The 23,660-nt window shown below is 39.4% G+C and overlaps 1 protein-coding gene across 2 annotated transcripts; it reads left to right on the top strand.

Moving 5' to 3' along the window:
• Positions 1-882: 882 nt before the first annotated feature.
• Positions 883-23,519, top strand: LOC118271169 (multidrug resistance protein homolog 49-like). 2 transcript variants are annotated; one of them, XM_035587120.2, is made up of 24 exons: positions 883-1,098; positions 7,439-7,624; positions 7,783-7,831; positions 8,098-8,291; positions 8,863-9,007; positions 9,330-9,430; positions 9,751-9,922; positions 10,394-10,518; positions 10,672-10,861; positions 11,324-11,545; positions 13,526-13,767; positions 13,845-13,932; positions 14,027-14,235; positions 16,462-16,631; positions 16,842-17,098; positions 17,363-17,514; positions 17,709-17,823; positions 18,316-18,565; positions 18,689-18,884; positions 19,492-19,654; positions 19,931-20,125; positions 20,555-20,764; positions 21,509-21,655; positions 22,136-23,519. In XM_035587120.2, the coding sequence occupies exons 2-24, from the start codon at positions 7,455-7,457 to the stop codon at positions 22,367-22,369; spliced, it is 3,996 nt and encodes a 1,331-aa protein (XP_035443013.2). In that variant the 5' UTR covers positions 883-1,098; positions 7,439-7,454; the 3' UTR covers positions 22,370-23,519. The 2 variants fall into 2 exon arrangements, with proteins under 2 accessions (XP_035443013.2, XP_050551868.1); XM_050695911.1 differs by lacking the exon at positions 883-1,098 and adding an exon at positions 6,699-6,850.
• The last annotated feature ends 141 nt before the right edge of the window (positions 23,520-23,660 follow it).

Genomic DNA, 23,660 nt, shown 5'->3' with positions numbered 1-23,660 from the left:
TACTTATCCGAATGTTTAATGTAAGTACGTACGTACTTATTATTCTCAGAAGTAACTTTACCCCTTGCATGCGTGCACACATTAAAAGAATTCTATGTTGAGTGGCGCCCGTGTGAACAGCATCAGGTGACTAGGTACCTACCTTTTTATTGAGGGGAGGAACCATCAACTTCATCAAATCCAATGATTTCTCCCGCCTTGAGTGAGAAGATTTCTCTATGCCTTGGGTGACAAGAAAGAGAGTATCAGACGCTTACTGACTATAAATACCTACTTACTTTTAATAATGACTTTATACACCACTAACGAAGAGTTTTCTACCAATATTTTTATTATTTTAATATTTCACTAACAACAATATGATTCAAAGTTAGGACCAAGTACATAGCCAGCCATAGGGCTGAAAAAACAAAAACTTCATACTTTATTACCTATATCAACGAGGAATCACGTCTTCGACTGCACGGTTGACGTGGTGGCTGGGCACCCACTGCTACGCAGCGTGTAACGGGATCGACTCCCGCACGGAGCAACTCTGCGTGATCCACAAATTTTTGTTAACTTGTATCTTTGTCAACGCACCCACGCCACATGAAAAATTACTAGTATAGGGCAACGTTATATAAAAAAAAATCGTTCCCTACCTACTAACTACATCTCGAATTGATAAGATCCTATTTCCCTATACCTAGTACGAACCTACCTCTATCGGAAACGAAAAATGACGTCAATATTGACAACAGACGCCGTCTGTGGCACATTTCCCATTTTCCATATCACGCACTCTCGATATAGAAATTGTATTGACAAATATGACCACAATGCAGCTGTGTACTGCAAAACTGCAAAAGCACATTGGCTTGATAAGCCAGTTTAGTGCCAAAAAGTACCCAGTGCCATGCCAACCGCCGCGGAGGGTTGACGACGCGCGTCATAACAACGTCCACTGCTCCATATCACAGTTTCCCGCGCCTTTTCGGCGAATACGTAATAACTTAAACGCGTGTCCTTATGAAGGGAGAAAATTACGCAAGTTTTCCTTGGGACTTCACTACGACTTTAACGTGCTTTAAGGACAATAACTTCTACAGAATATAAGTAAGTAATTATGTAATAGATTATTCGATCGAATTATTTATGCTTTTGACCTTTTTTTTTGAGTGGGGAAAATCATCCAATGACTTCTCTCGCCTTGGGCGAGACGAGAGGGAGTGTTAGACTCTTACTGACTAAAATGCTTTTGACCTAGACTTACTTGTATGATAGATAGGTCAGTCTACCGTTGTTTATGCCCTATGTTGTCCAGGCTTGAGAATTGGCACATAGCCAACTCTTCACCCACATAGTCTCGGCTGCGTATCAGGGTGTAATAATTTTTCAGTGATCGAGACAGATGGTCATGATCCGTTAACTAATTTATTTATTAGGTGTGAGTTTACTATTAGTCTGTACATAAATTAATACCTACGCAATCTTCAAAGTATTTTTAAAGGGGAATTATGGTAGTACCCTATTGAAGACAGGACTTTTTTATATTTGAATCTATTTCAACCTTTTTTAAGGGAGGAAAATCATTCAATGACTTCTCTCGCCTTAGGGAGGCATGAGAGTGTCACTCTTACTGACTAAAAACCACCCCGTTCCTGCTCCTGCTTTTCGAGCCGGAGCCCCAGTAAACCCGCTAGGTAGTCGGCAGCTCCGAATCTATTTCTACATATAAAATTAATATTTGTAATTTTTATCCCACTAACAGAAAAAAATAATGGAATGATCGGTCACCGTACAAAATAGGCAGGACTAGTCTAAACAACCTGACAAAAAAAAAGAACATTGTCGAATCAAAGTATCTTTGTTAATTAGGTAAATCACCGCATCAGTAGTCGTGTATGCAGGTTAAGATTATGGATCCCTGTCTTGGGATAGAAACTTGTTGAGTAACCGTTACGTTGGTATCAAGTTACAAATTAATATAATGATTTATCATATTAAGTGTAATATACCTATAATCGTATTAAGTGATCAGTTAAAATGCATACAGCATCTAATCACATAAAAACAGAATAAAATGTGTTATTAAACTAAGATAAGGTTTCCTTCTTATACCCTAGTTATTATGCAAATAAGACTATAAAGTCAATGTATAATTCGTAATCGTTTCTTTCGAAGAAGAATGAGCAATGAAAATTCTCTTAAGAATAATTTCCCATTTTATGGCGTTAACGGGTCGCGCCATCCTGTCGCCTGCCAGCAACTTGGTGTCGGCAACCTTCTTAGCATTTTATAACCGCATAGTTCAGGACTTTAACCCCATAACTACACTGCATTGATGCCACTAGATATTATGAAGCAGTTTATTGATTTATTTTTATGTTCAGTATGAACTTTTTCGCTGCTGATACAGAGATACTCCTTTTGAAAAGACACGTGTCCGAAACGGGACTTTACTTACGTATTAATATACGTTACTTAAACTCATAAACTCATAGACTTTAAAATATAGGGCAAATTCTAATGTAATAATTGTATCATCATGATAAAAATGTGAAGAGTAGGTATATAGACCTCTTAGAATATTCCTACAATTGATGAGACTACATCATAATTTGTAAAGATATAGAACAATAAAACATCCATCCCTTAGTATAAAAAGCCAAGATCAGTTGTTCCCCTCTTTGCTACGATATTTTCGTAGCAGTATTACTACGAATTTGGCATAAACATGAATTTCAAATTCCACGGCTACGATTTTCGTAGCTGGCGTAGACACTGTAGCTACTACGCGAGCTACGAAGAGATTGACGTCATCTTTGCAGAATTTGGGTAAACATGTAAATAGATCGTGAACGATGACCTAATATTCTTGTAACTAGGATTACGAAGCTTTTATATCTTGATTATAAATGTATTTGTGTATGATAAAACCACGTTCTTGATAAACATTACTTTAATAGTTGTAATATCTGTTGCCGATGTTTAATAGAATAATTCTTACGAGAAAATACCTCTACCTATTATAGGCATGTATACACATCATATTGAAGCACGACACTGCCACGTAAAAACTGCATCCCGTCATTAAAATCGTTTAGTTTAGTAATTCAAAAGAGACGATGTTCCGTTACTACTCTACCATATGTGACTTTTTTTAAGGAGGGAAAATCATCCAATGACTTCTCTCGCCAGGGCGAGGCGAGAGGGAAAACCACCCCGTTCCTACTCCTGCTTTTCGAGCCGGTGTCGGAGCCCCGGTAAACCCGCTAGGTAGTCCGCAGCTCCGGTGGCATCAGACCTACTGGGCCCCATCTGTGGTGGTCTGATGGCGACGCGCCACAAGCTCGTCGCCGCTCGCCGCCTGACCAGAACCAGACCAGTGCGGTCTGGTTCTGACCGCACTGGTCTGGTTCTGGCCGTGACCATGGTAGACGGTGCCTATAGCAACAGATTATAATACCTAATACAGAGTATATAGAGTCTATATTACGATGCAACACCAACGCACGTGTATTGTTAACGAACTTGGCTGGCTCACAAGTGCAACACGTGATGGGGACGGAAGCAATGCCCTTTATATACAAGTAGTAGACGGTTCAAAGTAAATAATGTGAGGTGGTATGTCTACCTACGTGGTCATGAACCAAGTCTCGTGGTGTAGTGACTGGTTCCTCGTGACTATTTTAATTCATGTATTCGAATAGGGTAGATGACTAATTTTTATTTTAATGTCCGTCTTGTAGATTATTTTAAAATATTAGACACGTATTTTTTATTTTTTTAAGGAAATAAATACTTTCGATGATATATCGATTTGAAATATCGCGTGACGTCACTTCTATGTATATTTTGTACGTAGAAATGATGTATTTGCTTCCACTCCGAAACTTAGATTCGTTTATATCAAAATAAAAATAAGTGTCTAATACTTTTTCCTTAGGTACCTACATCAGGTCATAGATCCCTATTTAAGCAAAAAAGCCGCATTTCTAATACTGCGCTGATTTTCGACGTCTATGTGAAGCGATTTGATTTTTGAGATTGTTCGCTGTCGAGTGATAAATACCATAAGGTTTATTTATAATCCCATCAATAAATACGTGTTATATTTAATTTATCGTGTAATTTATTTATGACAACAAATTCAAATTCAAAGCTATTAATCTTAAATTAGGCACTTTTGAAACGTTACTTTACTTATTATTCTGTGACGTTACATTCAATTGTCTGTGAGTATGTCTGTCAGAGAAGCTAAGGCTCGTTCCAAAGTGTAGCTTTGAATGGAAGAGAACGAGCAACAAACTCCATCGTTACTCTCTTTAAAAAATACCAAGTCTACAATTTAGGTTGTCGACTCATTGTCAGCTTACATACAAAATGTCAATATTACTTTTTTAAAAATACCAATAATAAGTCTACAATTTACGTTGTCGACTCATTGTCAGCTTACATACAAAAATGTGAATATTAAACGTTGTATGTATTGTATAGACTCCATACAATACAACGTTAAGTTATTCTTTACTATAGACACCGTCTACTATAGACAAACAACCCTTTCTGGACGCGACAGATCTGCTATTTATAGCAGCTCTACAATCTCCGTAAAAGGTTCCTCCTCACAGAACATAATCACGCTGAGAATTTTCCATTCTCTGCATCTTCTGACGTCATCAAATTATCGAAAACGTTACGTAACAATATCAAATACGCGCGTCAAAAAAAGTTACGAAACCCAGTACGTAGGTAGCAATTAAACATTCTCTAGACTGTGACTGAATGAAATATTTTAAGAACCACAATCCACACACCCTCGTACTTATCGTAACCCAACAAGGTTCACATTTCTGTGACAAAAAATTGATTATAATAATAGCGTAGTGTTCCTGGCAGGTGTATTTGGCGTGTAACAATATTCTAATTTAACTATAGTCTGGCAGCCCTTGATCTGATTTGTTAGCTAATCGTGTGTCCAGTCTGTTTTTAGTTCGAAAACGTCTACCAACTAACTGTTGAATGTAATATCATTAGAACTTAAAACGGGATATTTACCATGTTTATTAAGTTTTTGTGAGATTCCGATATTTCGGCACTGTTGCAAGCGCCATGCAACTTGACATGATGCTATGCGCCACGTGTTGCAAATAACAAAAACGAATAAACATGTTAAATATCCCGTTTCAAGTTCTAATGATATTACTAATGAATGTCGGTTTAAAAACTTATATGTTGATTGTAATTGAAATTCTCGTATAAAATAAACATATTTTAGATTTTTTTTAGTATTTTCATGAGTACTTTATTTTTTGCTTTATGAAAATATTATTATTCATCATGTAAAATTGTTGTTTTAAATAAATACATACGGCATCTATATGCCGTGATATAATATGAAAACTATTCGATATTATCTCGCGGCATCATGAACAGAAATATTTTATTATATCAACGGCATCATGCGTTATTATTAATTAACTTCTATTCCTACTATATTAATATTCTTTTAAATTTATATGTATTATTGTATTGAGGAGTGTATTTGGTTTTTGTACTGTTTTATGTCTATCCAATTAAGTGTGGGAGAGCCACGCTTTGGCACGACTGGGCCGGCTCGACCGGAGTGATACCAAGGCCTCACAAAAACGGTCGTGAAACAACGCTTGCGTTGTATTTCGTGCTGTGAGTGAGGTTACTGGAGGCCCTATTACCAGGGGGTAATAGGAGAGGGCTCCAATCTTCCCAATCCCAGATTCCTAATAACCCATAAATTCCTACCCCTAAAAGGCTAGCAAAGCACTTGAAACGCCTCTGGTGTTTCAAATATCCATGGCTTACCATCAGGTGATCAATTCGCAAGTCTACCGGCATTTACCACAAAAAAAAATTAATATCTAATTAAAACAAATAATCCCTACCTCCTATCCTACACGGAATACAGAAACTAGCTATCCTACTTATAATAGACGAGAAGGTACTACTTACCTCCTACTACCGTATCTTTTGACAGATAAGGGACAATCAATACTAACGTCGTATTAATAAAGAGTCAATATTTACTACAAACTATTATTTATTTAGTTATACTTGAAAATCATTGTTGACTTTGTTACTTGGCATCAAAATGTTATCTCTAGGCTTCCTTTTAATTGTTTGTATACTTCAACAACTTCTGCTTTTAACAACAATGTCATGAACATAATACCACTTATTTCCGAAGAGGTAGGCACGGTTTTGTTTACCCAGTAGACATCGGCAATCGTCTATAGGATGTCTGTAACAAATGTCCACCTGAGGGTGAACGGTCACCCTAGGTGGACCTGCGGACGAGTGCTCGAAGCAGGAGTAGGAACAGGGTGGTTTTTGTCAGTAAGAGTCTGACACTCCCTCCCACCCCATCCAATGTGTGAGAAGTCATTGGATGATTTTCGTCCCGAGAAAGTCAAGAACACCAGAGGCATCACACACGAAGTGCGTTGCCTTTTATATATGAATTTCAAGTAGATTGTTTTACTTTTTGGATTTAATCCAGCAATGGGAGAGAATAAGAATATCAAAATGTTACGTTAATCCAACCAATATTCAATCCTTCTTTTAATTCTTCACCTATCGTGAATAACACATTCCCTTACATTCTTCTTAGTTCCGTACTTCTTGCAAAAAAGAGTTTATTATAATAGACATTTCTTTGTCATGTCATGTTAATTGTCAATGTAACTCTGATTAAAATAACAACACGAGATCTTTAAATGAAAACGAGTAAATTGCAAGTTTCACGACATAAACTATGAATGAATCAAATGGTTTACGCTAATTTGCGTATGTTTAGTATTAAATAAACAAATTTTTGTAAGAGAAGTAGGTAAGTATAGCCGAATTTAATATGAGTAAATACTTTACCTAAGTGTTTTCCAATCAATTCCTGTGTTTCGTCTTATTGTGTGTCGTTTTTCTAATCAATCGTTAAATGGCTAGGCTAGGTAGGTAAGCATTTATTGTATGATAGGATATTTATTTACTGAATAAAATGTAATATAATTTGTATAACCACACAAAGTAAGTCACACACAACCTTAATAAAATATAAACAAACATTCTTTATTAATGAAGGTACCTAGGTACTACTACTCCTGCACATCAAAACAACTGAAGGGATCGCGATAAAATTTGGAAGAGGGGTAGATTATAGTCTGGAATAGCACCTAGGCCATATTTTATCCCACGGGAACGCGGATGAAGCCACTGGCAGAAGCTAGCGTTTTATATGTAACGATTGAACCCACTTAACTTTTCACCAAGTACTTAGGTATGACTCCTGTGCACAATTACTGGGATCGAAAAACCCTCTTCTCACTCTCTCTCTGTTTGTTTCTCTCTCTGCCTCTGTCTGTTTCTCTCTCTCTCTCTCTTTATCTGTCTCTTCGTTTTTAAATCACATTTTGGTTTTCAGAGCGGCTGGCCTGAGAATGAAACGCGATGACTCGAACAAAAGCGTTTCAAAATATTCAGCGGCGGCGCAACGGCGCATGAGTGCTGGGCAGGCGTCCTATGCATTGGGCGGATGGCGTTCCAATTCCCTTACTATAAGCACATTAGCACAGAACTCTGCTTATTTAGCTGAAAAACTTTTAAACGAGTGAGTATAAATACATTATACCAGATCCCCTTTTTTGTGAATGGAAATACATTAAATAGCTCCTCCCGTCCTGGCTGAAGTGGGAGGTAGTGTATCCATTCGTTTGCTTTAGATTTCTATCAATTCATAGTTTTCTGATCTTATAATTTATGTTTCAGAGAAAAAGAAGAAAAGGAAAGGAGTAAACCAGTATCTTGGTATAAATTAGTAAGTACTTATACTATGATATATCCTGAGTCTCTTAATATTATTCCTAGTTATTCTTCCACTGCATACACAGCCCAATCTACAGCCAAATCTCAAAAGGAGTTACTGTAGACTTAAAAAAGTATTTACGCACAAAAAAATCCTACAAAATTGGAACTTAGGACCATCCTTTATTGCTAAAAAATATTTTTACACGAGGCCTCATTCTCAGGCAGAAAGTTAAAAATGGTAGCTGTTATTGAATAAATTACTGCTGTATTCCACAGTATAAGTATGCTACGCCGTGTGAGTTACTCTTACTGCTGTTTGGTGTAATTTTGGCCTGCTTAAATGGATTCTTCGTGCCCCTGGGTTGCATCATCTATGGCGAGTTCACGGCCCTACTCATCGACCGGACTGTCATGGTCGGCACATCGACGGAAACGATAACTATAGTTCTATTCGGTGGAGGCAAAATACTGTAAGTATTCTTTCTCATAACTTCTCTCAAACCTTCCCAAGGTTTGATATTTGAAAGGAATTTCCATTCCTTGCCAGTTATTTATTTATTGATTAATTTATGAGAAAATATGGTAAAACTACAAGATACTAGCAAATCCTGCGAACACCAATGATTTTTAGACCTGAATTTTCTTTGCTATAAACCTACGGAGCCCGAGACCTTTCCAACGAATGCAAAACCGTGGAAATCGGTTCGTGCGTTCTGGAGTTATAGCGTCAGGAAGGAAAACCCGACTTATTTTTATATTATAGATTACATAAAATTAAATACACACAATACCTAGGTACATATTGAAAAAAACATGAGTACAATAGAACTGAAAATAAAAAATAATACCTAATAATAAAAACACATGTTATGCTGTAAGTCCTATGTATAAAATGAATAGAATATGGTAATATCGGAAAACCGTTACTTTAGCCAACATTTTCTAAACTCCAGTATAATGAACTTTATACGACCTCGAAATTAAAAGGATTACCTATTCTTCACTAAAATACGAAATTATTGACTATATTTTATCTTCCAGAACGAATGCAACACGAGAGGAAAATAGAGTTGCTTTAATTGAAGACTCTCAAGCTTTCGGCATCGGTTGCATGGTGTTCTCGGTAGGGCAGCTCTTAGTTGGTCTCCTCAGTGTGGATATCTTCAACCATGTGGCACTCAATCAGGTGAGGATTCTCTTCAAGAATTAATATTTAACAGGACTACCTATATCGTCATATAGTTCTTTTGGATATAACTCACAATCATCAGGTACGTCGACTATTGGATAAAGACCTCCCTCATAATAAGGGATGTGCCATAACCAGTACTTATCCTGCAGATTCTGCGACTTGGGGATATATAGTTAAGTAACCGACAGAGGATGCAGCTCGTCTCTCAATAACTTTTTACAGTTTTCTCGAAAAAAGACGAAGTACAATTGTGAAATTTGTTGAGTTAATGTTTCTTCCATTACAGTTCTTTTAATTTCCAATTTGTATTTCTCAGGTGGATAGACTAAAGGCAAAGTTTCTTAGATCAGTTCTCCGTCAGGACATTACGTGGTATGACTTGAACACCACAATGAACTTCGCAACCAAAGTGTCTGAGTAAGTTTTATATATTCAGTGTTTTTATTTGATAGATAATGAAAACCAGCAGATGGGTTACCTGATAGTATTAAGTGATCAGTGCCGTCAAAAGACACCTGCAATGCAACACCGGATTGTTATAAGGCGTTAGCGGTTTTTTAGGAGCGTGATACATTTATTGGCAGTCTATATACCTACTAGCTCGGCCATGGTACCACACAACCCGTTCATGCCTAAGCATGGGTCTCCCGCGTGGGGATATGATATTATACAATCTATGTAGTTATTTTCTTTACTGCTTCCAAAATTGCATTACTTACCATTGTACCTATTTTCAGTGACGTCGAGAAGTTCCGAGAAGGTATTGCGGAGAAAGTACCAATCTTCATTTACCTGGTGATGTCTTTTGTCACGTCAGTAATCATCTCCTTCGTATACGGCTGGGAACTTACTCTGGTGCTCCTGTCGTGTACACCAGTGGTCATCGCTACCACAGCCGTGGTTGCTAAGGTTTGTGGTGTAAAACATTACCTAGGTATTTCAATTTTAACCTGCCGAAATCGAATAAAATCATCATCATCATCATCAGCCGAGAGACGTCCACTGCTGAACAAAGACCTATCTCTTAGTCCTCCACATATAAAATACATAGCATTTAAAAGTTACGGAGTTACAGATTTCGCTATCTCTCTTGACCACGTCGAACTCAATAACAATGATGTCATTTGTTATATCGGGGATCTTTTTACGGTTCAGTAACAGTTATTCGAAACAGTTCAGTATCAATATTTTTATGGAATCAGGGACAAGCAAACCGTTCGCCTGATGGTAAGGAATCAGCGCCACCGAAGGACACCTGCAATACCAGAAGAGTCGCAAGTGTGTTACCGGCCTTATAAGAAGGAGTAGGTACCCTCATTTCTTAAAGGCTTGAGGGTTATAGTTATAAAGTGTGGATTTTGACAATAAATTTTACCACAGGTACAATCATCGCTGACCTCTCAAGAACTAAAAGCGTACAGCATAGCAGGAGTTATAGCTGAAGAAGTGCTCGCTGCCATTCGAACAGTTGTCGCCTTCGGAGGAGAAAAAATAGAAATAGCAAGGTAAACCTTGAAGTTTTATAAAAAAAATCCTTTTGGGGTCAGAATCTTAGTGAAATTATGTGCAGCTCTCTTTCTTTTTGAAGATCTCTATAACGATATTTGGAGGTACATATTTAGTTCTGGAGCATGGATTAAAATAATAAAATTTTTCAGATATTCAAAGCGACTAGAACCTGCTAAAAAGATGGGTATGAAGAAAGGTATTTTTGCGGGCTTGGGCAGCGGCGTTATGTGGTTCATTATTTACGCTACGTACGCCCTAGCCTTTTGGTATGGTGTTGGTCTCATTTTGGACAGCAGAAATGAAGAAAAACCCATATATACTCCAGCCGTACTTATGATTGTAAGTTTTAAATCGACGAAGAGTTCAGTTAACCCTTGTAACCCTTGGGGCTTAGCTGCCTTAGCAGGCCTTTATTAAAGAGAAGGAAGAAGAGGTTTTTCTTTGCGGATTAATCTCTAGATTAGGGAGTCGAAGCAATGCCTCATGATATTTTGCAAATCTTCTCACCTAGTATAAGTACTACCTATTCAAAAGGAATCCTCAATTCGCTGCTTTTGGCATATTACAATTTTACTGTATTTTCGACTCGACTCGTATCTCAATCACAAATTACATTTAATTTGAAAATATATTGTGAAACTTCAATGTGTTTTCCACAATTCTTATCTACAAGAAAAAAAATAATAGAAATAGGTAAATTAGTACCTATAACGAGCCATTTTTTCAATCAATTTTATCAGATACTGATAAAATTAATTATATTCTATGGAAGTGGTGTAAACAAACATTTTTGCTACACAGGTTTTCTTCAGCGTACTACAAGGAGCTCAAAATGTAGGATTAACAGCTCCGCATATGGAAGCGATTACTACGGCTAGAGCATCAGCTGCGTCGGTATACGCGGTCATCAACCGAAAACCAGTGATAGACATATTTTCTACAGAAGGCGAGAAACCAGTACTCAAAGGTGATATCGAATTCAGAGACGTACAGTTCCGATATCCTGCAAGGAAAGATGTACTGGTAAGTATCTGTAATACCTATCACTGCATGTTAGTCATACCTACATCCATTTTCCATTTAATATAATATAATAGTACTGTTAACCGAAGAGCATGCATGATTAAAAATTTAAAAAACCCCCGACACAAAAACTTAAATTCCTTTAAAAAGTAAAAAATTATAAAAGAAACTTAATCTTAAAGTAACTAAGAATATACTAATAATTCTAAAAAAAAAATACGTCGCGTTGGAGGACCGCACCTAATTATTTCTTACTTATCTACGATTTTTTCATAAGTATCACATGCTTGGTGTTAACATTAAAGTAAATTGATGTTTAAGTACTTTTAACTATAACGCAGAAAATAGAAATACAGCGGCGCGGGCGGCGGTGTGCAGTCCGCATCGCGGTCCCCCAACGCGACGTATTTTTTTTTTAATTATTAGTATATTCTTAGGTACTTTAAGATTAATTTTCTTTTATTATTTTTTACTTTTTAAAGGAATTTAAGTTTTTGTGTCGGGGGTTTTTTTAAATGTTTAATTTAATTTTTATTTCATACTTTTTATAGGTAGGTTAGTTTAAGTTAGGCTTAGTATATTACATATTATACTTACTATAATTTCGATTCTTGTTAAGGTAAAGATTACATTCGAGGTCAAGCGTTCGCTTTTATTTTTTTTTACTTATTAATTACTAGTTTTTGTTTCTATAAGTAGGCTAAATTACATAGGTGCATGTTTTTTGTTAATAATAAAACGTTATATAAACAATTTTATATTTATGTATTTTATTAAACTTTTAATTTAATTTTAATTTTTTGAAATATTTTTTATTTTTTTTATTTTTGTTAGTATGAAAAAAATAATATCTTTCAATATCTTCTTTCAGTGCGGTTTCATTTGAGACCCCATCCCAGTATATTTGCAGACCTTCGGTTAATCTCCCCACTTTTACCGCCCATAACTTTAAAACGGCTCAACCGATTTTCATGAAACGTGTCTAAGAACACTCGCACATAAGTCCCCATTAATACGAAAAAAACTAAATTGAAATCACTGCATCCATTCGGGATTTATGATGCCACAGACAAACAGACAGACAGACAGACACGTCAAACTTATAACACCCCTCTTTTTGCGTCGGGGGTTAAAAAGACTGATGACTGTTGATGATGCGAAAGACGTATGTAAGATTCGTAGCAATTGGCGTTCCATTGTCTCTGCCTACACCCCTCGGAGACGGGCATGAAGTTATGTATGTATTTATATCTACCTATTGTCCAATATTTACCTTACCCAATCCTCTAGGGCAGATTATATCTAGAGGACGCCCTAAGCAAGCAACTCATAGGTGCCCCTTACGTATTTTTTGGCGCTATGGGTAGTTGGGCACGCGCGTCTTGCGACGCTCCTCTATAATTTGGCGCCCTAGACACTTGCCTAGTTTGCGTTAGGGATAGTATGGCTCTGCCAATCCTGGTGTGAGAAATGGAATGCCCATCATTACTAATAAAGATACTTGCCACAACTTGACCGACGGTCTTTACCCACCTAATTATTTATTATCATAAGTTTATAATAATAGGTATTAGATCATCCATGATCTACACGGTCGTTAAACATACTTTCAATTGATACCAATATTAATAAGGTTTAATGTATTCATTACTGGCGGGGCATGTTATAACTTATTTTCGAAGAGGTGCGATTTTTGTGACGCCGAGTGTAGTATTGACTATATACTATCCTATTATTAGTACGCAAACTCTGCAAGCGTTGATTAACGCGTTTCTGTAAGGCTGTGGTACCACTCCGGTCGGCAACCACCCCATTCGTGCCTTTCTTGCGGCAGCTATCAACGAAGCAAGCCCTTAGTTACTATAATGAACATTTGATTTAAGGATCCATCCTTAAACACCCATATAACACATCTACATAAATATTCTCATCAGCACCTACGTCAGCAATAATCCTTTAACAAAACAAGTTCAATTGCAGGTGTTAAACGGTTTAAACCTGTCCATAAAAGAAAACGAGACTGTTGCCTTAGTGGGCCCAAGTGGTTGCGGCAAGTCGACTGTGCTGCAGCTAATTCAGAGAATGTATGACCCTGACGCCGGTAAGGTGACGGCGTCCGGCTATGATTTGAGAAATATGAACGTCAGGCACTATAGGAATCACATCGCAGTGGTAGGCCAAGAGCCGGTATTGTTTGCCGGTAGTATTAAAGAAAATATCAGGTAAAATAAACATTTTGAAGCGTAGATACTAGATATAAAAGTTATGCACCATTAATTTTATTTTTAACTCGTTATAGAATGAGTAATCCAGACGCTACTGACCAAGATATCATCGCAGCAGCAAAGTCAGCATATTGCCATGATTTCATCAAGAAATTACCTGATGTATGTACCTTACTATTAACAGACATAATATGATGGTCTTTCGAGAACAGGTCTAATGGGAGTCTGTATTTACGAACTTATATAATTTAATCAGGCATACGACACAATGATCGGAGAGAGAGGTGCTCAACTATCCGGAGGACAAAAGCAACGCATTGCTATAGCAAGAGCGTTGGTAAGAAATCCTAAGATCCTGCTCCTTGATGAGGCCACTTCGGCTCTCGATTCCCAGAGCGAGGCCAAGGTGCAAAAGGCTTTGGACGCAGCCGCTGTAGTAAGAACCACCATTATGGTGAGCCACAGGTACGTATGAAAGGAAAGGGCCATGGTTTCAAAGTTAAAGAATTTTTAAAGGGGGATGCTCAAGGTACCTAACATCAAAGTATCCGTTATCAAGTAAATTGGATAAAGAAAGTTTTAATTTCGCAACCTACCTTGAAGCATCCGCCTTAAATGAAGGATGGTTGAAGGCATTAAATAAATATTTATAATCTGCACAATCTAATAGATCAACTCTGACAGTTGTCGTGTAGTGAGACGTAAATAAAATCGGTTCAGCCATAACGAGTACTTCCGCAGAGGGCGCTCCACGGTGGACGCCATCATGCGCGTAAGAGACCTCACGACGGGGACTGCAGTGTTAACTCCCTACCCTGGAGCTGCATATTGGGGGCACTCCGGTACCACCGGGTGCCTACCTACCTTCGTCGTGTAATCGAGGCTTACCTGTCGGACAGGTACGTGATGTACCCCGGTCACCGGGGCGAGTGGAACCGGCGAGAGATGTCGCGCGGTGTTCCACAGGGTTCGGTTTTGGGGCCGCTCCTGTGGAACATCGGTTACGACTGGGTACTGCGCACCGACCTCCCGAACGGCGTCAGCGTAGCCTGTTACGCCGACGACACGCTGGTGCTAGCGCACGGGAGGTCGCACCAGGCGGCGGCCAATTTAATGGCGAGAGCGGTTGCGACGGTCGTTGCAAGGATCCGGCAATTGGGACTCGAGGTGGCGCTCCACAAGTCCGAGGCTCCGGATGGGTATCCCAAATAACGGCAGGAGGGGTTACCATCGGCGTCGAGACGACGATGAAGTACCTAGGACTCGTCCTCGACAGTCGATGGAACTTCGTGGAGCACTTCCAACGTTTGGCTCCTAAGTTGGAACGGACGGGGGCTGCGCTTAAGCGGCGGTGTGGGCGCCGAACCTGATGCGGCGGCCAGCTCGGACGCTGCTCACGTCCCAGAGGGTCATGGCCATTCGAGTGATCCGCGGATATCGCACGATCTCCGGAGAGGCGGCTAACCTCCTTGCCGGACTACCGCCGTGGGATTTGGACGCGCGAGTTTCGGTAGGTTCCTGTCTCTGATTGGGCGGGAGGAAACGCCCGGGTGTCATCACTGCGAAGACCGCCCGGAGGACACGGTAGAACATACGGTTGCGGTTTGCCCTGCGTGAGCTGAGCACCGCCGTGTCCTCAGGGATGTGGTCGGCGACGGCGACCTCTCGCGTCCGGCACTGGTACACGCCATGGTGCGGAGCGAGGGGGACTGGGATGCCGTCTCCTCCTTCTGCGAAGCAGTCATGCTAGCTAAGGAGGAGGCGGGGCGCGTGAGAGAACGAACCTCACGCCCCAGTCGTCGCGAGAGACACTCCGGGCGTCGGGGATCGCGCGACGATCTCCGGCCACCGTAAGTGCGGGTCTGTGGACGACGAGTAAGGGTAGCTCGCCGCCCGACCAGATCCAGACCCGTGCGAGCGGCGCGTCGCGTTCCGCGCGCGCCTCAAAGAGCCATTAGACCAACACAGATGGGGCCCAGTAGGGCTGATGCCTGATCCGGAGCTGCGGACTACCTAGCGGGTTTACCGGGGCTCCGGCTCGAAAAGCAGGAGAAGGAACGGGGTGGTTTTTAGTCAGTAAGAGTCTGACACTCTCTCTCGCCTCGCCCAAGGCGAGAGAAGTCATTGGATGATTTTCCCCCCTCAAAAAAAAAGCCATAACGAGTAAAAATAAATAATTAGAGTTTGGATTAGAGAAGGAGAGAAGTAATATCCCAAGAACTTCCGAAATAGCGTGAGACTGCGTAGAAAATTGGCGATCAATGACATTTAGACAAAAGGTTTTTAAACGATCCACACTATTATACACAATATATAGCGGTACATAGACTGACAAACGTCAGAGTTGACCTTTTAGATTGTGCTGACTACAGTGACATATAAACGTCAACTATAGCTAAGTTAGTCTCCAAATAAATTTATTTGAGCCTTAGATATCCCCCAATTACCCCCTTCCTAATCTTCCTAATCCTCGATTCCCTGACAACCCTTAAATTCCTAACCCCCAAAAGGACGGCAACGCACTTGTAACGTCTCTGGTGTTTCGGGTGTCCATGGGCGGCGATCGCTTACCATCAGGTGATTCGTCTGCTCGTTTACCGGCTTAAACTATAAAAATAAGATATAGGTTTTTAATTAGATTCTTTAAGATTAAGTGGCAGATAATTGTATTAAAGATTTTTGTATGCAAAGGTTATCAACAGTACTGAATGCAGATCGCATAGTATTTCTCGACAAAGGCGAAGTGATTGAAGAAGGCACTTACATAGATCTGATTGCTAGAAAAGGTCGGTTCTACCAGCTCGCAGCGGAGAATGAAGTTGACAAAACACCGCTCTCTGCGGAACGAATACCGTCAAAACGTAAGCTCACTTTTGAATAGTATGAAAATTTAGACGTTACCGATTGAAAAAAGAAGTCTGGAGTTTCTTGCTCGTTCTTCTCCATAGGAAGCCACACTTTGGAATGACCATATAGCTTGACTAGAGGAATAACATTTTTAATATTTTGTTTGAAGTTTAAAAGTGCCTCCCTGGTCTAATTGAAATAAATAATTTTTTACTTTTTTCCAGACGCAAAAATACGAAGACCGAAGAGGGTAAAATCTATAGACTCCATTGAAAGTCATGCATCTTCGGTGTCGTCATTATCATCAGATGGTTCGATAGAAGAAGAAGATAAAGAAGAACCAGAATACATCCCAACGACTTGGGAGATTTTAAAGCTATGTGCACCTGAGAAGTGGCTGATGGTAGCGGGTGTGTTTGCAGCTATAGCCGTTGGTTCTTCCTTCCCGACGTTCGCCATTCTTTTTGGAGAGACTTACGGGGTATTGTAATTATAACTAACTAAGAAAAAATGTTTTTTTTTTTTGCTTTTCGAAGACGTGCTTGTCCTAATCCTAATCTTGACGTGTCTTTCTTAGTCACCCTTTTTCAATATTAAACTAATTATACTTATGGGTGTTGTAACTGGTAGAAATTAAACTAATTAAGTATTGATACTTAATTGTACTTGTCTCAGTTAGTGCGGGGTGACCCGCCTGGGTAATTTTATCTCAGAACCTTTATTAATTCGAGAATTTTTATTGTAGTACTTGGAGAGCCCCGACTCTGACTGGGTGCGAGGTCAAACCAACGTTATCGCGATCCTGTTTCTACTAGTTGGAGTTTACACTGGCATTGGCATATTTTTCCAAATATTCATATTCAATGTCACGGGCGTTCGACTTACGGCCAGACTTAGGTAATTTAATTAATGTCTTATTTCAAAAGCATAAATGAAATAAATAATTGTTTTAAAAAAAACCAAACGATTGCATAAGAGGTTACTTGAGTTAATAAGGACCGCAATAAAGAACCTGAACTTATACAGTAGAAAATCCTACAACGAAACAAAGTTAAAATCTGTGATCAACATTTTCTGATTTACTTTTGTAGGGTGGCAGCATTTGAAACTATGTTACGCCAAGAGATTGGTTGGTTTGATGACCCCAAGAATGGAGTTGGTGCATTGACGGCAAGACTGGCAGCAGACGCGGCAGCTGTCCAAGGAGTAAGTTAGTGTGGTAATCAGGAAGCGATACTATCAAATACATAACATAATATGTAATATCAAAATATCTAATCGTTTCGAACATACTCAATATCTTTCGGACATTGCTTGATCACTATCAACTATCACTTTTGATATTCCAGAACGTTCAAAACAGTGGTACCTACATAGATAACATAGACTGACAAACGTCAGAGATGACCTCTTAGATTTACGACTATTGTGCCGACCTACAAAAACCCGCTTTTCACCAATCATAAGTCATTTAATTTTTTACGAGAATGTCCATGCCCATATAGTAAGCACTATTCCAGGCTTCATTCCTAACTGACTCGAAATACTGAAGATGCTGCCCAACTCAAAAATCAAACCCGAGTTATCTCAAATATTAGTTTATAATAATATATCCAGACAGACTTGGTGAGAAAATGTTAATGTGATTTAAAAAATTGTTATTGTGGTTTTAATAAGTTAAAATTGTTTTTGTATTAGGCGACAGGCACACGTATAGGTGCTCTAATGCAGGCCTCAGCCACGATAGTGATTGGCATCATGCTGTCGATGTACTTCACGTGGAAGATGACCCTGGTCTCCCTGATCTCGGTGCCGGCGGTCATCGGTAGCGTGGTAATGGAAGGCAGAGTGCTATCTGTCGGCCTACAACTGGTTCGCGAAGCTTCCTACAGAGCAACCACAATTGCTACTGAAGCCATTACCAATATCAAGACCGTCGCCGCTTTCTGTAAGTGACTACACTCAAAGAAACGTTGATAGAGCCATAAGCTCAATTGTTTTTAGTGCCATTGTCAACATGAAATTTTCTTGACATGACATTCTTATCTATAAAAGGGACTCTTTTGCCAAGGTGGTGAAGAGGCTGTGATAAAGCGCTACCACGATGCGTTTGTGGGCGGTCGAGCGATGGCACGCAAGAGTCTGCGCTGGCGCGGGACTGTGTTCTCGTTCGGGCAGACTGCACCCGTCGCGGGGTATGCCCTGTCTCTATGGTACGGTGGTGTACTCGTCGCCGAAGGAGAGATACACTACAAGACCGTTATTAAGTAAGTTTCCCTCAGTATATTAACTTAATAAGTTCTTCCGTTTGTGTTGCGTCACTCTCTCTGTATTGTTCTCACATACCTAATATGTACAATTGGGTACTGATTGGAAAAATGTATGAGAGGAAGGAGGAGAATTGTAAACATATATTTTTTTTAAAGTAACGATTGGAGATTCTTCCTCGTTCTTCTCCATTCGAAGCTACACTTTGCAACGAGCACCTAGCATCACTGACAGACAGACTATTATTTATTTCTTTATTTGTTGACGTATCAAAGTACCTCTTTATGGTTTAATTGAAATAAATAATAAAATATAAATATTAAATGTGCCCGGTATATGGCAATAGTCTCACCCCCTATTACGTGGGACTTATAACACATATGGTGAAAAACTGGGTGTACATTGTATAGTGGCATCACGTGCCGTAATGTGCACCTCTGCCTACCCCTTCGGGGATGAATGGCGTGACGTTGCGTTGCATTGAAATAAATAATTTGACTTTGACTTTTCTGGATTCTATTCTGTTTCAACGTTTGATAGAAGCCGGATCATTTATGCTAAAGCCGAAGCGTGGCGTACATGTTTTAAAGGAGAATTGTGTTGCAGGGTATCTGAAGCTCTAATCTTCGGTGCTTGGATGATGGGTCAGGCGTTAGCGTTCGCGCCCAACTTCGGCGCGGCGGTGAGTGCCGCTGGCCGTGTTATGACGCTGCTTGCTCGGAAACCACGAGTTGGTGACACGGATTCACCTGGTGTGCCAGTGGATTACGTAAGTGCTATGAAATTCTTATATTCCAACAATATTTCTAATAGATCTCATGTTTCCCTACTTGTTGTTTTTTTATAATCTTATCAGGTTCTTTGTAGTAATTGCGTAATGTTCAAAAAATTAAGCTTGATAAAATAAAATTGAATTGATGTAGGTATGACTTTCTGAAGGTAACTACTATCAGTTGCACAACGCCTCATTTTACCATGCCCTCGCGAACATAGACCTATAAGCATTTTATCAACAACCTTTTATATCATTAATTCTTATTTTTAGGTGGCCCAGGGTAAAATTGAGTACAAAAACGTAAAGTTCCGATACCCAACGCGACGCGAAGTAGAAGTGCTACGTGGACTATCAGTACTTATCCCGTTCGGCAAACGAGTGGCTTTCGTGGGACCCAGCGGCTGCGGGAAGTCCACTCTCATCCAACTTATACAGCGACTTTATGACCCTGAAGAAGGCAATGTGGTAAGTCCTAACACCAGCAATTCTTTGCAACTTTATCATACAAGGGTCGGCCTTGGGTTTTCTTGCTAACCAACCTTTAGGTGATGCGGTGAGAATGTGGTCTGTGCAATAACGTCTGATATTCCCCAAAAGCAAGTGTCTATTATGTTTCGAGGTCATTGGTGGAGCTTACTATGATGATGATGTTGTTTTTTCAAAAGGTGAATCATTACGACAATTGTGTTAAAAAATGAATTGAACATCCCAGTCCCATGTTGGGTGCCAATAACAATAAAATATGATTACCAATTTACCACGTTTTAACTAAAATATGTTTTATTGTTCTTATCATACTTCTGGACTTCCTTCATCTCGTATGTAACCGTAGAGGTATCAGATTAGGTACCTATATAAGTACATTTTCAATCAGTCAATTTCTATTTATTGCAGTATATGGATGACTACAATATAGTATCGGATATGCGTCTGCAAACATTACGTGCGAACCTTGGCATCGTATCTCAAGAACCGGTGCTTTTCGATAGAACGATCGCAGAGAATATTGCTTATGGAGACAACAGGCGCAATGTCACCATTGAAGAAATCGTCTCCGCCGCCAAGCAGGCTAACGTTCACACTTTTATATCCGCATTGCCTAACGTAAGTACCTAGTTTTCTAATTTAATTGGTTTTAGAGTTCAGCGTCGTAAGGTTTGTCATGTGGTGTCAGCAGAGTAGAATTTATGTAGCCGGATAAGCAACGTGTGATCCACAAATTGTTGTTTCGCTTGTATGTTTGTAAACGCACCCACGACACAGGAGAAAATCCCAATGCCGGATGAAGCGGGTTCGATTCACGGAGCAACACTGTGTGATCCACAAATTGTTGCGGGTCTGGGTGTCATGTGTGTGAACTTGTATGTTTGTAAACGCACCCACGGGTCCGTAGCAAATGTGCACAGGCACGGGGCCCCATACGGCGCGGGGCCCTCATATGACGCGGGGCCCGTAGCATTTTCTGCCTCCTGCTACATGGCTAATCCGGCACTGTATAACCTCCACTCCTACTTTTCCAGCGGGTGCCGAAATAAAAGCCGATTAAAGGACTAAGACTACCTACACATATTGACAGAGATTTAACTTTCATTAATACTTGGGTACTAGGTATTCTTAAGTAATATGACTATTGAAACATCCAAATAAGTTCTATGCTCAATCTGGGGATCGAAACCGATACCATTATATCTAGTTCAGTTGATTGAGGCTTCCATGCTCAATCGAATCGTAGAAAATATAATATTATTGAGTTAGTTACATATTAAGTTAAAGACAAAGCGTTTATTGCAACTAAGTGTACAAATGATTATGTACCTACATAGTAATTCACCATCTACTGTTATACAGGCATACAATACACGTATCGGCGCCCGCGCATCCCAGCTGTCCGGAGGTCAGAAACAGCGCATAGCAATAGCGCGGGCACTCGTGCGCAATCCACGCGTGCTACTGTTGGACGAGGCAACGTCAGCTCTAGATACACACAGCGAAAAGGTAAGTAAAAGTATTGAGAATAAATTCCAAATGTGTCCCACAACGTTTACAAGTCTTTGGACTTTGGAAGTCAATAATTATTATGATACATACGGACTAACAGCATGCAGGCGCTCGCACGTGTGATACCTATGTTTCGGCACGAAAGGGTCGGTTCGATCGGAGTTATACCCCGGGCTCACATAATACCGGCGGGAAACAACGCTTGTGTTGTTTTACCATGTAGGTGTGAGATTATCAGAAGCCTAATCCCCAAAGGCCGGCCACGCATTTGTAACTCTTCTGCTGTTAGATACGGGTTGCCATTGGCAGCGCCGATTGCTTACTATCAGGTGATCCTAAAAAATATCACAGAGCTACAGACAAATAAAGTCTTATTAGGTTAAATTAGGTACCTGTCTAGCTGTATAGATAATACCAGTCTGTATACATAGGTCATTTAGTTACATTTTTATTACTAAGTGCGCCTCCTTTTTACAGGTAGTACAAGAAGCTCTGGACAGAGCCAGCGAAGGCCGTACGAGTCTCATCATAGCGCATCGCCTATCCACAATACAAACAGCAGACATGATCGTGGTTATAGCTAAAGGAGTGGTCGCCGAAACCGGTACGCACAGAGAACTTCTAGAAAAGAATGGCATATACGCAAGACTTTATGAACTGCAATGCGGCATACCGGAAGAAATTGAAGAAACGGCAGACGGCGACGTGTAGTGGGCCCCTTACCTACATTTTCTTGTAGACTACGGATAAACGTCGTCAGTCACTCTGCCGCGGATGGCATGGTGAACCCAACCTAAGAAGGCCCATTTATCGACCATGCATGTAATCAATCATACATTATTTAAACGATCGATTAGGATCACATTTTCCAAAATACATCAAGTTGTTCATTACTTTGGCATAAATTCTCTTGCTAACTTGATTTATTTCTTTTAAAGTTATTATGAATGTATACCGGGTCAGACTGGGCTTATAATTCCGAGATGGTCAATGATCCACGTCATAGAATCATTCAATACAAAAAATATATAAAGTTTGCTAACTTTTCACTCAGTCACTGGGCCCCCACTGCCTTTGCTGCGGGGGCCTGTCCGACCCAGTCCGTCCCTGGGTATACTGGGTATATAGGCCTTTACCCTATAGGTTGAGCAATTCAAAATAGATAGATGATTTTGGCTAGTATCCATCAAATTACCTTGTATAAGATTCAAACTTGATATCCTTAATTACAGTGTTCAGAACATTCCTTCTAGGTCCTTGACATTCCCTAACTAGTCCCTAACGTTCCTCTCATAAAAGACAATCGTTCCTTAGGTAGTATTATACCTATCATTGTTATTATTGCATGCGCTCACCTAATACATTTGAACCAATTATTTTTATGCTATATTTAATGCTTATAAACCATATATTTTATAGTTATTTACACGCAAAAATTAATGTCCATTTAGCGTGCTTCAAATCATCATTGTACTCATATTTTGTATGATTTTATTTTTTATGATTTTAATGAAAATATCTTATTTATATAACGCGTTGCCTTTGTGGTGCCTTCAAATATATATGTACTTATATAATACATCAGCCATAGAGCTGTAACGTAACCAAAGATTATTATTTTTAAATATATCTCTATTTACTAATGTATATTGTTATGAACTACTAATGATTGCTTCAGTATTGTATATTTTAGCATTTCTAGAGTAGGAACAAACAAATCACCAAATTATGCTCAAGTGTGTTAATGTTACTTGTTGATCAAAGATATTTTTATACCACATGACGATTTATAATTGGTGTTTTTGCTGATTTAAAGTGTAAATGAATGTAGTTGTACAGGTAAATATATACTGTGGACGAATTCAGTGGTTTTATTTCTCTTTCGACACTAGTATTTAAAGTGTTTTCGCTTCCATTACTATTTTATTTAAAAAGCATTGTGATATTTTCACTATTCATATGATAATAATTTTTAATAAACTACGTTTACAAGACTAAAACC

The sequence above is a fragment of the Spodoptera frugiperda genome, chromosome 9 (assembly GCF_023101765.2).
Source record: "Spodoptera frugiperda isolate SF20-4 chromosome 9, AGI-APGP_CSIRO_Sfru_2.0, whole genome shotgun sequence".
In the NCBI taxonomy this organism is placed as follows: Eukaryota; Metazoa; Arthropoda; class Insecta; order Lepidoptera; family Noctuidae; genus Spodoptera; species Spodoptera frugiperda.
This window is presented reverse-complemented; position numbering and strand designations above follow the sequence as displayed.

Bases quoted from the DNA above. Each gene is read 5' to 3' on its own strand.
- LOC118271169 (XM_035587120.2), top strand. From the start codon at position 7,455: ATGAAACGCGATGACTCGAACAAAAGCGTTTCAAAATATTCAGCGGCG. The intron at 7,832-8,097 runs GTAAGTACTTAT...TGTATTCCACAG, and splicing joins CAGTATCTTGGTATAAATTA to TATAAGTATGCTACGCCGTG. The intron at 13,933-14,026 runs GTATGTACCTTA...TAATTTAATCAG, and splicing joins TCATCAAGAAATTACCTGAT to GCATACGACACAATGATCGG.